This window comes from Rhinolophus ferrumequinum, chromosome 18 (assembly GCF_004115265.2).
Source record: "Rhinolophus ferrumequinum isolate MPI-CBG mRhiFer1 chromosome 18, mRhiFer1_v1.p, whole genome shotgun sequence".
In the NCBI taxonomy this organism is placed as follows: Eukaryota; Metazoa; Chordata; class Mammalia; order Chiroptera; family Rhinolophidae; genus Rhinolophus; species Rhinolophus ferrumequinum.
Window position 1 is genome coordinate 61527083 of NC_046301.1, and position 11340 is coordinate 61538422.

General features: G+C 62.3%; 1 protein-coding gene across 1 annotated transcript; it reads left to right on the forward strand.

Annotated features, from left to right (window-relative positions):
• Positions 1-984: 984 nt before the first annotated feature.
• On the forward strand, positions 985-9453 carry MEX3D (mex-3 RNA binding family member D). Its single transcript, XM_033135259.1, has 2 exons — positions 985-1501; positions 7215-9453. The coding sequence occupies exons 1-2, from the start codon at positions 985-987 to the stop codon at positions 8591-8593; spliced, it is 1896 nt and encodes a 631-aa protein (XP_032991150.1). The 3' UTR covers positions 8594-9453.
• The last annotated feature ends 1887 nt before the right edge of the window (positions 9454-11340 follow it).

Sequence of the window (11340 nt, forward strand, 5' to 3'; positions counted from 1 at the left end):
TCTTGAGGTTCCACTGCCAGCCAGGGACCTGGGCGGGGTCCCCTTGCAGACGCAGGCGGGCGACCGCACTGGGTCCGTCCTGCTCAAAGCCCATTTATCAGGAGAAATTCCATGGGGACACCGGAAGGATCCTTCGCCCCAGAAAAAGTACGCTGCTGAAAGGGGCCACGGGGCCAGGGTAGCTTTGGAGCTGAGCACGTTGGGCTATTCCGGGAGCCTGCAGGACAAGGCGCCAGGCACCCCAAAAGGTCTTCACCACCGAGGACTCTGACCAGTGGAAACCAGCCCAAGCCCGAAAGCGCAGCCCACGTGTGCTGGGGGATGTGGTGCCAGTGACCTCCCACGGGGACCAGGTGCGTGCGGGGACCGGCAGGGGAAGGAGCCCCGAGTGCGAAGGTCGGCCGGGTCGAGAGGGGTCTTGTGGGGCGGACCCGGCGCCGGGGCAGGCAGAGAGGGGCCCCTAGCACCGGAGGGCAGTCGCTCTACCGCTTCCAGGCGCCCCGCGGACTTACCTGCTGCCGCGCCCGCACGTGCGAGCCTTGCAGACCCGCCCGAGTGCCCGAGGCCGGGGTGGCCGGCGCGCACGTGACCGCGCCCTGCCCCGCCCCGCGCGTGCGCCCTGCCGGGCGCCCCATTGTTGGCCGCGCGCGCGCGTCACGGGGGCGGGGCCGGGGCGGGGCGGGCGGCCCGAGGGAGGGCGGCGGGAGGGAAGGAGCGTCCGCGCCGCCGCCGCCGCCGCCGCCGCCGCCGCCGAGAGCCCCGCCGCCGAGAGCCCCGCCGCCGCCGCCTAGGAGCAAGAAGAGTCGCGCCGCCGCCGCGCCGCCCGCGGCCCGGAGCAGCCCCGCGCCGCCGCGCCCCGCCGCTGGATGCCGGCGGCCGGCGGCCGAGCTCTCAGAGGCGGAGGGCGGCGGCGCGGGCGGCGGCGGCGGCGGCGCGGGCGGCCGGCGGCCGAGAGGCGAGGGCGCGGGCCCGAGCGCTAGCGCCATGCCCGGCTCCGTCGGCCAGCCCGACGGCGGCGGGGGCGCGGCCTGCGGCGACCCCAGCCCGTGCCCCCCGCCGCCGTCCGCGCCCGAAGGCGCTGAGGAGGCCGCGCCCGCGCCCCGGCCGCCGCCCGAGCCCGACGACGCGGCCGCTGCGCTGCGCCTGGCGCTGGACCAGCTCTCGGTGCTGGGGCTGGGCGGCGCTGGCGGCCGCGACGAGGAGGGGATGGCCGCGGACGGCGGGGACGGCGGGGCCGCTGCCGAGCCTGCGCCCCCGGACAGGTCCGAAGTGGCCGTGGCCCCGGGCCCGCTGCCGGAACCCGACGTGAGCCCCCCGCCGCCCCGGCCGTCGCCGCCCGACGTGTTCGCGGGCTTTGCGCCCCACCCCGCAGCCCTGGGCCCCGCGACACTGCTGGCAGAGCAGATGAGCGTGATTGGCAGCCGCAAGAAGAGCGTGAACATGACCGAGTGCGTGCCGGTGCCCAGCTCCGAGCATGTCGCCGAGATCGTGGGGCGCCAGGGTGAGTGGCCGCCTTGGGGGACGCCGCCCCGGGGGGTCCCCGCGTCGCTGCTCCGGGGACAGGGCCGCCCATCCCAGCCCGCGGCCACGCCCCGCGTGGGCTCGGGCCTCAGTGGCCGCCTGTGCGCCTTTGTCTTGCCGCCGGCCGCGGGAGAAAGTTGAGCGCAGCCTGCGCTCTTCCCCTGCGCGGTTCGGCCCCGTCGCTGCCTTTGTCCCGGCGCCTCCATCCCCGAAGGGCCCCCGTGTGCGGCGCCGCTGCCAAGGCCCTGGGCTATGCCATCCGGGAACCAGGGCCGGTGGGGTGGGGGTCGTTTCACACCCCAAACAGGCATGGGGAGTGCCCACTCGGGGTTGGGGGGGCGCTCAGGCAGGGTCAGAAGATAAGTTTGGCTGCACAAAGAGGGTACACCCTGACTTGCCAGCCTGGGGATCCTGCTGGGGGTGGGGCACAGGACAGGATGAGAGAGGGTCCCACCCTCCTCTCAGGGCGAGTCAGGAATTTAGGGTGTGTGGAAGGAACAGCTATAAAAGCGGTTCCTGGGGTACAACCCCATGGCCCTGGCCTGGCAGGCCGGCGGGCAGCAGGTCCTGGGTGTGAGGGTCTGGGTAGCAGTATTGCCCGAGCGTCCCTGTGGCCTCCCCATTGTTCTCTTTGTTAGAGAGCCAGGCTGAGATTTGCAGGGTGACATCAGGCCGGCCGCCGCTCATTGGCCCTGGAGCTGCGGGGCGGGCGGAGGGTGGTGGGCAGTGCCGGGCCCAGCACACACCCACCCACCCTGTTAGCCCGCCTGCCCACCGGCCTCAACTTTCTCCTGCCTTTCTGCCCGCACCTCCTGTTTCCTACTGGCTGCCTGTGGTCAGCCAGGTTCTAGAACTTGGGGTGGGGCCTGGGCGGAGCTTAAGGTGGGGCTTGCAAGATTCTCCTGGGTTGGGGGTCCTGGCCTCTGCACCCTTGGGAACAGGAGCCAGGGAAGGGTGGGGATGGCTTGAATGACAAAGTGACCTGTTCCCCTCACCGCCTCCACAGGGAGGGGACCACAGGGATGCTCTGGACACGGCCCTCTCATACTTCCGGGTGGGTGGAGCGGCTCCTCCAGCAAGCCCTCTGGTCATTCATTTGTCCTTTCCATGTGTGGACAAAGGAGGGCAAAGCATAGTGCCTTCAGGAGTGAGAGTGAGGAAAGGGGACACGTCACTCTGGACAGGCACGGCTAGACCTAGACCAGACAGTTACACTCGGATACTCTTCCTGCCTTCCTATGTAAGCCCTCCATGTCCCTGACCCTATTCCCCATAAATGCCCTGGAACGTGTACTAAGACATTTGCCATGTACTGAATGCCCAGAAATCTGCAGACGGGCAGGCATGGAAAGTGAGGCCTGGGGGTCATTTGCCCAACGTCACTAGGCTGAACTGCAAGGCACTGGAGCGGGAGGGAATGTTCCATGGGAATATGCGTGTCTTGGCACCCAAGGCTCCCTTCAGAGAGGCCTCGCCACGTGGGTGGCAGTGGGAGTCAGGCAGAGGACATTGGGCCCCTGGCCTTGGGCTGAGCAGAGTGGTGTGCTGGAGGAGGAAGAGCAAACCTGGGGTCTCAGGCTCCACCCTCGCCTCCTGGGTGTGCATTTGGGACCCATTTGTTGGGTGCCAGCCTTGCAGTGGCACACAGCAAGGCAGGCTCTGGGGGTATGGTGGGCCCTGACAGCTCACCCTGTAGAATGGGGTGACCCTGAGCAAATGTGAGCCCCTCTCTGTGGTGGGTGGAGAGCACCTCCCTCGGGGTTTTGGTGTAGATTCTTAAGCAGGAGGCTGGTTCTAATCCTGGGCTGGCACCCAGTAGCCACCCTGCAAGAGGGGTGCTGTGTACAGGGGAGGGAGCGTGGATGCTGGATGGCTTGTATTGCCCCAGCTCCAGTACCATCTGTGGCTCCCATCCTCCCCACCTGGTGCTCAAGCACACCCTGGAAGACTGTCCCAGCGCCACCTGCTCCCCTCCTCCAGTCACGTACCCCTCTCTCCCCCCTGTGGGTCCCTGGACACCAAAACTGCCCTTTGTTACTGCGCAGGCTCTCCCCAGTGCAGGGAGCACAGCCTGCCCTGACTCTCATTTCTGTCAAACTCCAAGTCCAGGGCTACCCCTCCCCCAGATGGCACTGAAGGAGGAGGCAGCCGGAGGTGGGGCAGGGCTGGGATTTGAACCCTGGTCTCCTTGACTGTTCTCTCCCTGCAGGGAGCAGGGGTGGCCCAGGACAGAACTGCCACCTTCCAAAGCTCCTGGGTTGGTGGTGGGAGGAGGCAGCACCATTCTACAGACAGGAAAAGTGGGGACTCCAAGAGGATGTGGGGTGGGCCTCTCCCTCCAGCCGGTCAGCAAGGCCATCTAGGAGGCTGTCACACACTGGCCATGGGTGATCTTGGGCCCGTCCCTCCCCGCTTGCCATCCGTGTCTGAACCCTGGGCTTGGTCACTGGGTCTTCAGCACTGCATAGCAGTGCCTGCTGCACCTTCTGGAAGGAGTGAATGAGTAATGCTGAAGGCAGAGTTGGGACCCACAGCCCTGGGTCCCCTCCATCATTGTCAGGCTGAGGACCACGGCCTGGGACTATTCCTCCTTGGCTGGTCTCCCCTCCCCTCCCCCAGGAGCCCCCCACACACACCTGGCCCCATCCCCAGGGGCATCAGGTGCTCTTTCTGGTGGCCAGGAACACTGCAGGGGGTTGGGGTCCAGGCCTTGGTGTTCCTGTCTATCCGCTGTGGGGCATACAGAGGGGTGCCCGGGCCTGGGTTGGGGGCTCCTTGTATTGGCAAGTGTAGACCTGCCCTGCCTGTGTAGGAGCGTTCTATGCCCCTGCGTCACAGACAAGCCAGCTTCCCCGCAGACCACCGTGCTGTGACGCGGCCCAGCCAGCACTGCAGCCCACTTTGGCCCTGCTTAATTGTGGGGACTTGTTCCAGCCCTGTCCTGCTTCCCGAACTCTCCTCACTGTCACACAGCTGGAGTGCTGCCCCAGCCCGTCCTCCTTCCCAGGGCGGCCCCCTCTGCTCCCCTCTCCCCCACCGCCTTGACGTTTCCTTGATTAGTGTAGCTTGTGGTCACCCGTGGGGCCTGGTTCTCTGGGTGCCCAGCACACGAGTGTGACCAGGACCCCAGAACAGGGTCATATGAGTGATGGGAGGTGAAAGATTGCCCCCATCTAGGCTCCCCTGGGGGTTCTCAGCCTCCCCACTTTGAGGGGAGGGCCCAGCTGCAGTGGATTGGGGTTTGCTGGGACCTGGGGCAGGACCGAGCCAGCCATGGGGGTGGTCACCACATTCCCAGGTACACCCAGCGCCGAGTTGGAGTCCAGGGGGCAGTGCTCAGGAATCTGCATTTCAGCCTGTGCCCACTGACGGGGGGCAGGGCTCAGCCCCGTCACAACCCACTCTTGCCGTACTATCATCCCCATTGGGGAGAGGTGTGGCCGGGGCCACTCATGGGTCCCGATTACCTGGACTGGGCAGTCCCACCTCCTCAAGCTCTGCCCCCTCGCAGGGCCTTGGCGTGGGTGGGGTTTGGGGGCCAACGGGTATCACAGCTGAAGTGCAGTCAGTGAATTGGGGTCCTCTTGGGCCCTGAGGGCTCCACCCAAGGGGAAGCTGCATGGTACCTCTCCTGTCCTTACCCACCCAAGACACCAAACACGTCGACACGGAGTTCCACAGCCTGGCCGGCTCCAGCCTGTCCAGCTCTGTGCGCTTGGGAACAAGGCCCGCTTCCCCATCTGTGCAAAGGGCCAGTGGAGGGCCCGGATCCCCTGCCCCTTCTCTGGGCCTCGCTCCCCTCCCCTCAGTGTGGCTCTGCTAGAAGCGAACATCTCAGGTAAAGGTGTAATAGCCGCCCTTGAGACCCACAAGGGCTGGGTGTCTGCCTGGGGCCAGGCCCCGAATCTGTGAAGCTGGGTATTTCAGCCCTCCTTGAGGAAGCTGGGGCTCGGGAAGTTTCCCTCAAGGGCCCAGGGTAATCCCAAGTACCCAGCCCTTAGAACACAGTTCCTCGGCCTCGGGGCATTCAGAAAGTCAGACTTAGTATAAGCAGAAACTCTGGAATCGTGCTGAGGTCTGGCCCAGTCAGGATGGGCTTCTTGGAGGAGGAAGGGGCGCCAGGTTTCAGTTTGACGCAGAGAACGTAGAGGAATGGGGGTGGGGGAAGGTCATGTGGGGACAGCAGGGCAGGGAGCAGCTACAGGAGAGAGGCAGGCCTCGTGTGATTTGAAAGCCCCCTCACGCCAGCTGCCAAGTAGGGAGGGGCCACCTGGGCAGGAGTGGAGACAGCAGGTCACAGTGGGTTTAGTCGGGTGCCATTGAGGCAACGCAGCTATGGGGGACAAGTGGCTCAGGACCCAGGAGGTGGGGGGGCCTGGAGATGAAAGAAGGCAGCCACTCGGGGAGATTTCTGACCCCTATTCAACCGTCTTGCTTCTGCTCGAAGTGGGTGGGGGGGCTGCTGTGTTCCTTGGCTTGGGTGGGGCCACCCAGGGACACTCCGTGCGGAGCAGCCCCCCCGGCCCAGGCCCCACCTCCTTGATTCCTTCCTGGGCAAACCCCTGGTCCAGCTAACTTTGTATCTTCTTCTATGATGAAGTTAGCAACAGTTATTCCTCTCAATGCCACCCTCTTGTATGGACACAATATCCCTGTGTCCCTCTAGCCTCCACAGAGCCTGAGGTGGCGGGGGGGGGGGGGGGTTATCAGGGAACCTGGGCAGGTGCCGCCATCAGAGACCCTGCATGACTGACCCCCGTCTCCCCCAGACACTCCTGCATCCCTCCACAGGTTGGGACCCTGCATTCTAGCCCAGACAGTGAGGATGAGCCACAATGCCATGTGACTGTGTGTTCCCAAGCATCGCTTAGAGGCCAGGACCACCCAGACCTTTGGAAATGTCCTGAGTTCAGGCCCAGGAGTCTGGCTGAGACCTTGGCTCCCCTTGGGATGGGAGAGTCACTTGGTCAGGAGGAAATCACAGGTGGCTACCACAATCTGAACATGTTTCCCTGCCCATCACATGGGGAGTTGGTGTCAGAGGGTCTGTGTTCATGTCCTAGGACTGACATAAACTGGTTGACTTGAAACAATAGAAATTTATTCTCTCTCAGTTCTGGAGGGTGGAAATCTGAAATCAAGGTGTTGGCAGGGCCACGCTCTCTCCAGAGGGTCTAGGGGACGGTCTATCCCATGCTCTCCCAGCTGCTGGTGAGACTGTCAGGCGTGCTACGGCCCTTGGCTTGTAGCCACAACACTCCAACCCCTGCCTTCCTTGTCACATGGCTGTCTTCTCTGTGTGTCTGTGTCCCTCCTCTTATAAGGACACCAGTCATGGGATTCAGCCCCCCCTACCCCACTGTGGATTTATCTAATTACATCTGTGAAGACCTTATTTCCAAGTAAGATTCCATTCTGAGGGTCTGGGTGGACATCAGTTTTGGGAGATGCTCTGCAGCTCACAAGGGAGTCATCCTTGCCTTCTTGGTTTTTTGCCAACCCTGGGTACCCAGGACCAGAGGTGAAACTGAGGCGCAGGATCGGGGGGGACAGGATGTGCGGCGGAGATGATCGCCTGCAGAGCCCATAGCCCACATTGGGGGCTCCCGGCTGGCTGGCGCCTGCAGCTGCTGCCCTGGAAGGGCTTTCCAGGTCAGAGGTCCCTGTCCTCACTGTGTACCCCTCCCTTCTAGGGTGCAAGATCAAGGCTCTGCGTGCCAAGACAAACACATACATCAAGACTCCAGTGCGCGGGGAGGAGCCTGTCTTCATCGTGACTGGCCGGAAGGAGGACGTGGAGATGGCCAAGCGTGAGATCCTGTCGGCCGCCGAGCACTTCTCCGTCATCCGCGCCACTCGCAGCAAGGCCGGCGGGCTGCCCGGCGCAGCACAGGGCCCACCCAACCTCCCGGGACAGACCACCATCCAGGTGCGCGTGCCCTACCGCGTGGTGGGGCTGGTGGTGGGGCCCAAGGGCGCCACCATCAAGCGCATCCAGCAGCGGACGCACACATACATCGTGACGCCAGGGCGTGACAAGGAGCCAGTGTTCGCCGTGACAGGCATGCCTGAGAACGTGGACCGGGCACGCGAGGAGATCGAGGCACACATCACGCTGCGCACCGGCGCCTTCACCGACGCAGGCCCCGACAGCGACTTCCACGCTAACGGCACCGACGTCTGCTTGGACTTGCTCGGGGCGGCTGCGGGCCTCTGGTCCAAGACCCCCAACCCAGGGCGGCGGCCCCCCGTACCCACAGCCAGCCTCCGTGGGGACAGTGCCCTGGGTGCCCCGGGGGGAGTCGAGGCCTTCTACCCGGGCAGCCGTGGGGGACCACCGGTGCCAGACACGGGCCCCACCAGTCCCTACGGTGGTTCAGGTAACGGGGGTTTCACCTTTGGCGGCGACGGCCCGGGGGCCCCCTCGGGGCCCCCCGCTCCTGAGGACTGTGACTTTGGCTTCGACTTCCTGGCGCTGGACCTGACAGTGCCTGCGGCAGCCACCATCTGGGCCCCCTTTGAGCGCACTGCGCCCCTGCCGGCCTTCAGCAGCTGCTCAGCGGTCAACGGGGCCCCCGCACCACCCACCCCAGGTGTCCGGCGCAGCAGTGGGGCTGGCACCCCGCGACACTCCCCCACGCTGCCCGAGCCCAGCGGCCTGGGCCTGGAGCTTCCGCTGGCCCGCCGCACCGCACCTGACCCGGTGGGCGCCCTGCCTTGGAGGCCCGCGCAGGGCTCCCTCTCATCTTTCTCAAGTAGTGGCAGCTTTTCCACGGCCACCTCTCTGCCCAGCAGCTCCTCGGCCTCCTCATGCCCCTCCCTGGACTCCAGCACCTCCGAAAGCCGCAAGCCCTCAGCCACAGCGTGCTCCGGGTCTGCGGCCCCGGCCTCCGCCCCAGCCCTGGCGCGGGAGTGCGTGGTATGCGCCGAGGGCGAGGTGATGGCAGCGCTGGTACCTTGCGGCCACAACCTCTTCTGCATGGACTGCGCCGTGCGCATCTGCGGCAAGAGCGAGCCTGAGTGCCCCGCCTGCCGCACGCCCGCCACCCAGGCCATTCATATCTTTTCCTAGCGGGTCACCTCACCACGCCCGTGGCTGCCCGTGGGTGCAGGGTGTGGACTCACGCACTCTCTGGGCCTGGGTGGGGGAGTAGAGGGGGGAGGGACGGGGGCGGAGGGGAGGGCAGCGTGGCCAGTGTTTACAGACAAGCTTTAACTCCGGTCCCAGGCGTGGAGACAACGACCCGGTGGCCCAGTGGCACCTCAGTTCTTAAATAACAGTATTGAGTCGACAGGTTAAAATAAACCAGAGAGAAAAGGTCTGTTGCACTTTTTATTTGAGACACCCCCCGCCCCCCAGGGTGATCTTTTTAAGAAAAACCACCACGATTTTTACAATCGGTTGTCCTTTTCTATGGCGTGGATTTCTGATCTGACAGTGTTGTTTTCAGGAGGTCTCAGAGTCTGCCTCAGTCTCTGCAGAAAGTTCCACCAGGAGGATGGCGACATTTTTACTCCCTTTTTGGGGCTAACCTGTCACCCTTTTGTATGTCAGTCCCCGCCCAGGTCAGAGGGGGCGGGGGCGGGGTGAGGCGCATCCCAACCAGAGGTTTCTAACTTTTGTTTTTAATTATTAATCCCCTTCTGCTGTGGTTTATGTTGTCAGTTTTTACATTTTTTTAAATTGTTTTTTTTTTAAACTTTTACTTTTTACCTCTTGTGTATATGTAGCGAATTTATAGGGAAATATGTACTTTATGGAATAAATTTTAAAAACTAAAGTATATTTTATTTTAAAGTAACGGACCTTTAATCTTACACAGCTAAATTACTGATTATATATTTGCTGAGCTGACTTAAGGGTTCAGAAAATTGTATCAAGAGTTTTATTTTTTGACTCCAAAGCCTTCTTAATAAAGTCTTTTTACTACATGTGAGCCCTTGGTGTGGTATGGGGCTGTGGGCATGGGGGAGGGGCTCTCAGACCCAGCTCCTCGGCACCCCCACCTTCCAGATAAATTAGGGAGGGCCCAGGATACACCCATTCCAGGCTCTGTGCCCTGTGCCCTGTTCCAGATGAGGGCATCCAGTCTGTAGGGGGCGGTGGTCCAGCCAGTTCCCTCTTTCCTGAGGCTCAGGTCCTACACATCCCAGGAGATCGCCAAGTGTGAGGCCAGCCATGGCCACTGTGGAGTTGGCAGTGCCAGACGCTCTCCCAGGGCACCTGCCCAAGTCTGTGCTGGGGGGCGCTCCTACCCCCCAAAGGATGGGGTCCACTTGCCATACACATGGGGAAACGGGTCTGGGAATCTGCCTCCTGCAATGGGTCGTAATGACTCCCAGTTCCCAAAGGACACCTGAACGATGAGCCACAGGTATCGGCCCCCACTCACCTTTGGTCTAGTTGGGAGCAGATGACCTATCCCATTGGGCCACCAGACGGTTCTTCAGGGCTCAGGTTGACTCTGAGGCAAGGACTGTGGTACCAGAGGTTCGACTGTCAGTGGTTGGTGGGCACCAAAGTTCTGAAGGGTATAAGAGAGCCCTGTAATGTAGGAAGGATGTGGTGTGGGGTATAGTGACAAAGAAGTGCCCAGAAGCCAGGGTCCCCATAGGCTGCTGGCCTGAAGAAAGAGTAATGAGGAAGGATCTGGGGGACAGAGCCTACTAAGCAAGCTAGGAGGCATAGCAGAGCAGTCTGGAGGGCTTCCAGGAGGAGGCAAGGGGCTTGGGACAACATGTCAGGTGGGGCAACAGGAAGGGACAAGAGAGAGCAGCCACAGACGGACAAGGAACCTCAGGACAGTGAAACCAGTGAGTGGCAGTCACCTCAGGCCTTGTGGCTGAGTGGAAAGACATGGAAGGCCGAACCCGGTCCCAGGCTACAGAGCACGATGTAGGTCTGGAAGAACCACACACTGGGTGTTCTACCCTAGCCCTGCCTGGAATTTTCCCATCTGTAAATCGGGGTGCTCCTATATCCACACTCCTTAACTCTGGTGAAGCTCAAGGATGGTACAGTGTGTTTAATCGTTGCCCCAAAAGATCGGTCCCCTGGAACCTGTGATTGGGACCTTATTTGGAAAAGGGATTCTTTGCAGGTATAATTAAGGATATTGAGATGAGGTCATCCTGGATTGGAGTGGCCGTAAGTCCAATGATGAGTGTCCTTGTGAGAGAAGAGGAGAGACAGACTCGCAGAGGGAGATTTCCGACTCAAACACATAGAAGGCTGTGTAACGATGGCGATGACAAGGCAGATGAGGCCACAGGCCAAGGGAAGCCTGGAGCACCCCGCGCTGGGAGAGGCAAGAAGGACCCTCTCCTGGAGCTTCCGGGGGAAGTCCGGCCCTGCCACAACTTGAGTTTGGATTTCTGCTCTCTAGCACAGTAAGAGAACAAACTCCTATTGTTTTAAGCTACCCACTTAGTGGTAATTGGCTCCAGCAGTCATGGGAGACCAACATGGGTGGGTGGGCAATGCTTAACCCCCAGCCTGGCCCACAGTGAAGAAGTGGAGTTCCACATGGCTGCAGTGGCCCCAGGTGAGGTCTGGCTACAGCCGAAGGCAGTGGAGGCTGCAGGGAGGCGAGGCTGTGGAGACCACAAAAAGAAAAAGAGCAGTCCCTAGCGGCCTGGGGGTCAAGAGGGGTGGGAGTGAGTTCTTAGGTAGGAGGTGAGGGCTGGAGCCTGAGCAAGGGTCGCGAAGGGAGTGGGCACTGTGGCGGGGGTGGAGGGTGAGGGGGGGTGTCTGGGGTCTGCAAAGAGTTAAAGGGTATTTTTGGGGGGCTTTGCCTCTGGACAGCCACGTGTGAGAAA

Coding starts and splice junctions, on each gene's coding strand:
- MEX3D (XM_033135259.1), top strand. CDS start 985: ATGCCCGGCTCCGTCGGCCAGCCCGACGGCGGCGGGGGCGCGGCCTGC. Junction 1,502..7,214: donor CGAGATCGTGGGGCGCCAGG/GTGAGTGGCCGC, acceptor CCTCCCTTCTAG/GGTGCAAGATCAAGGCTCTG.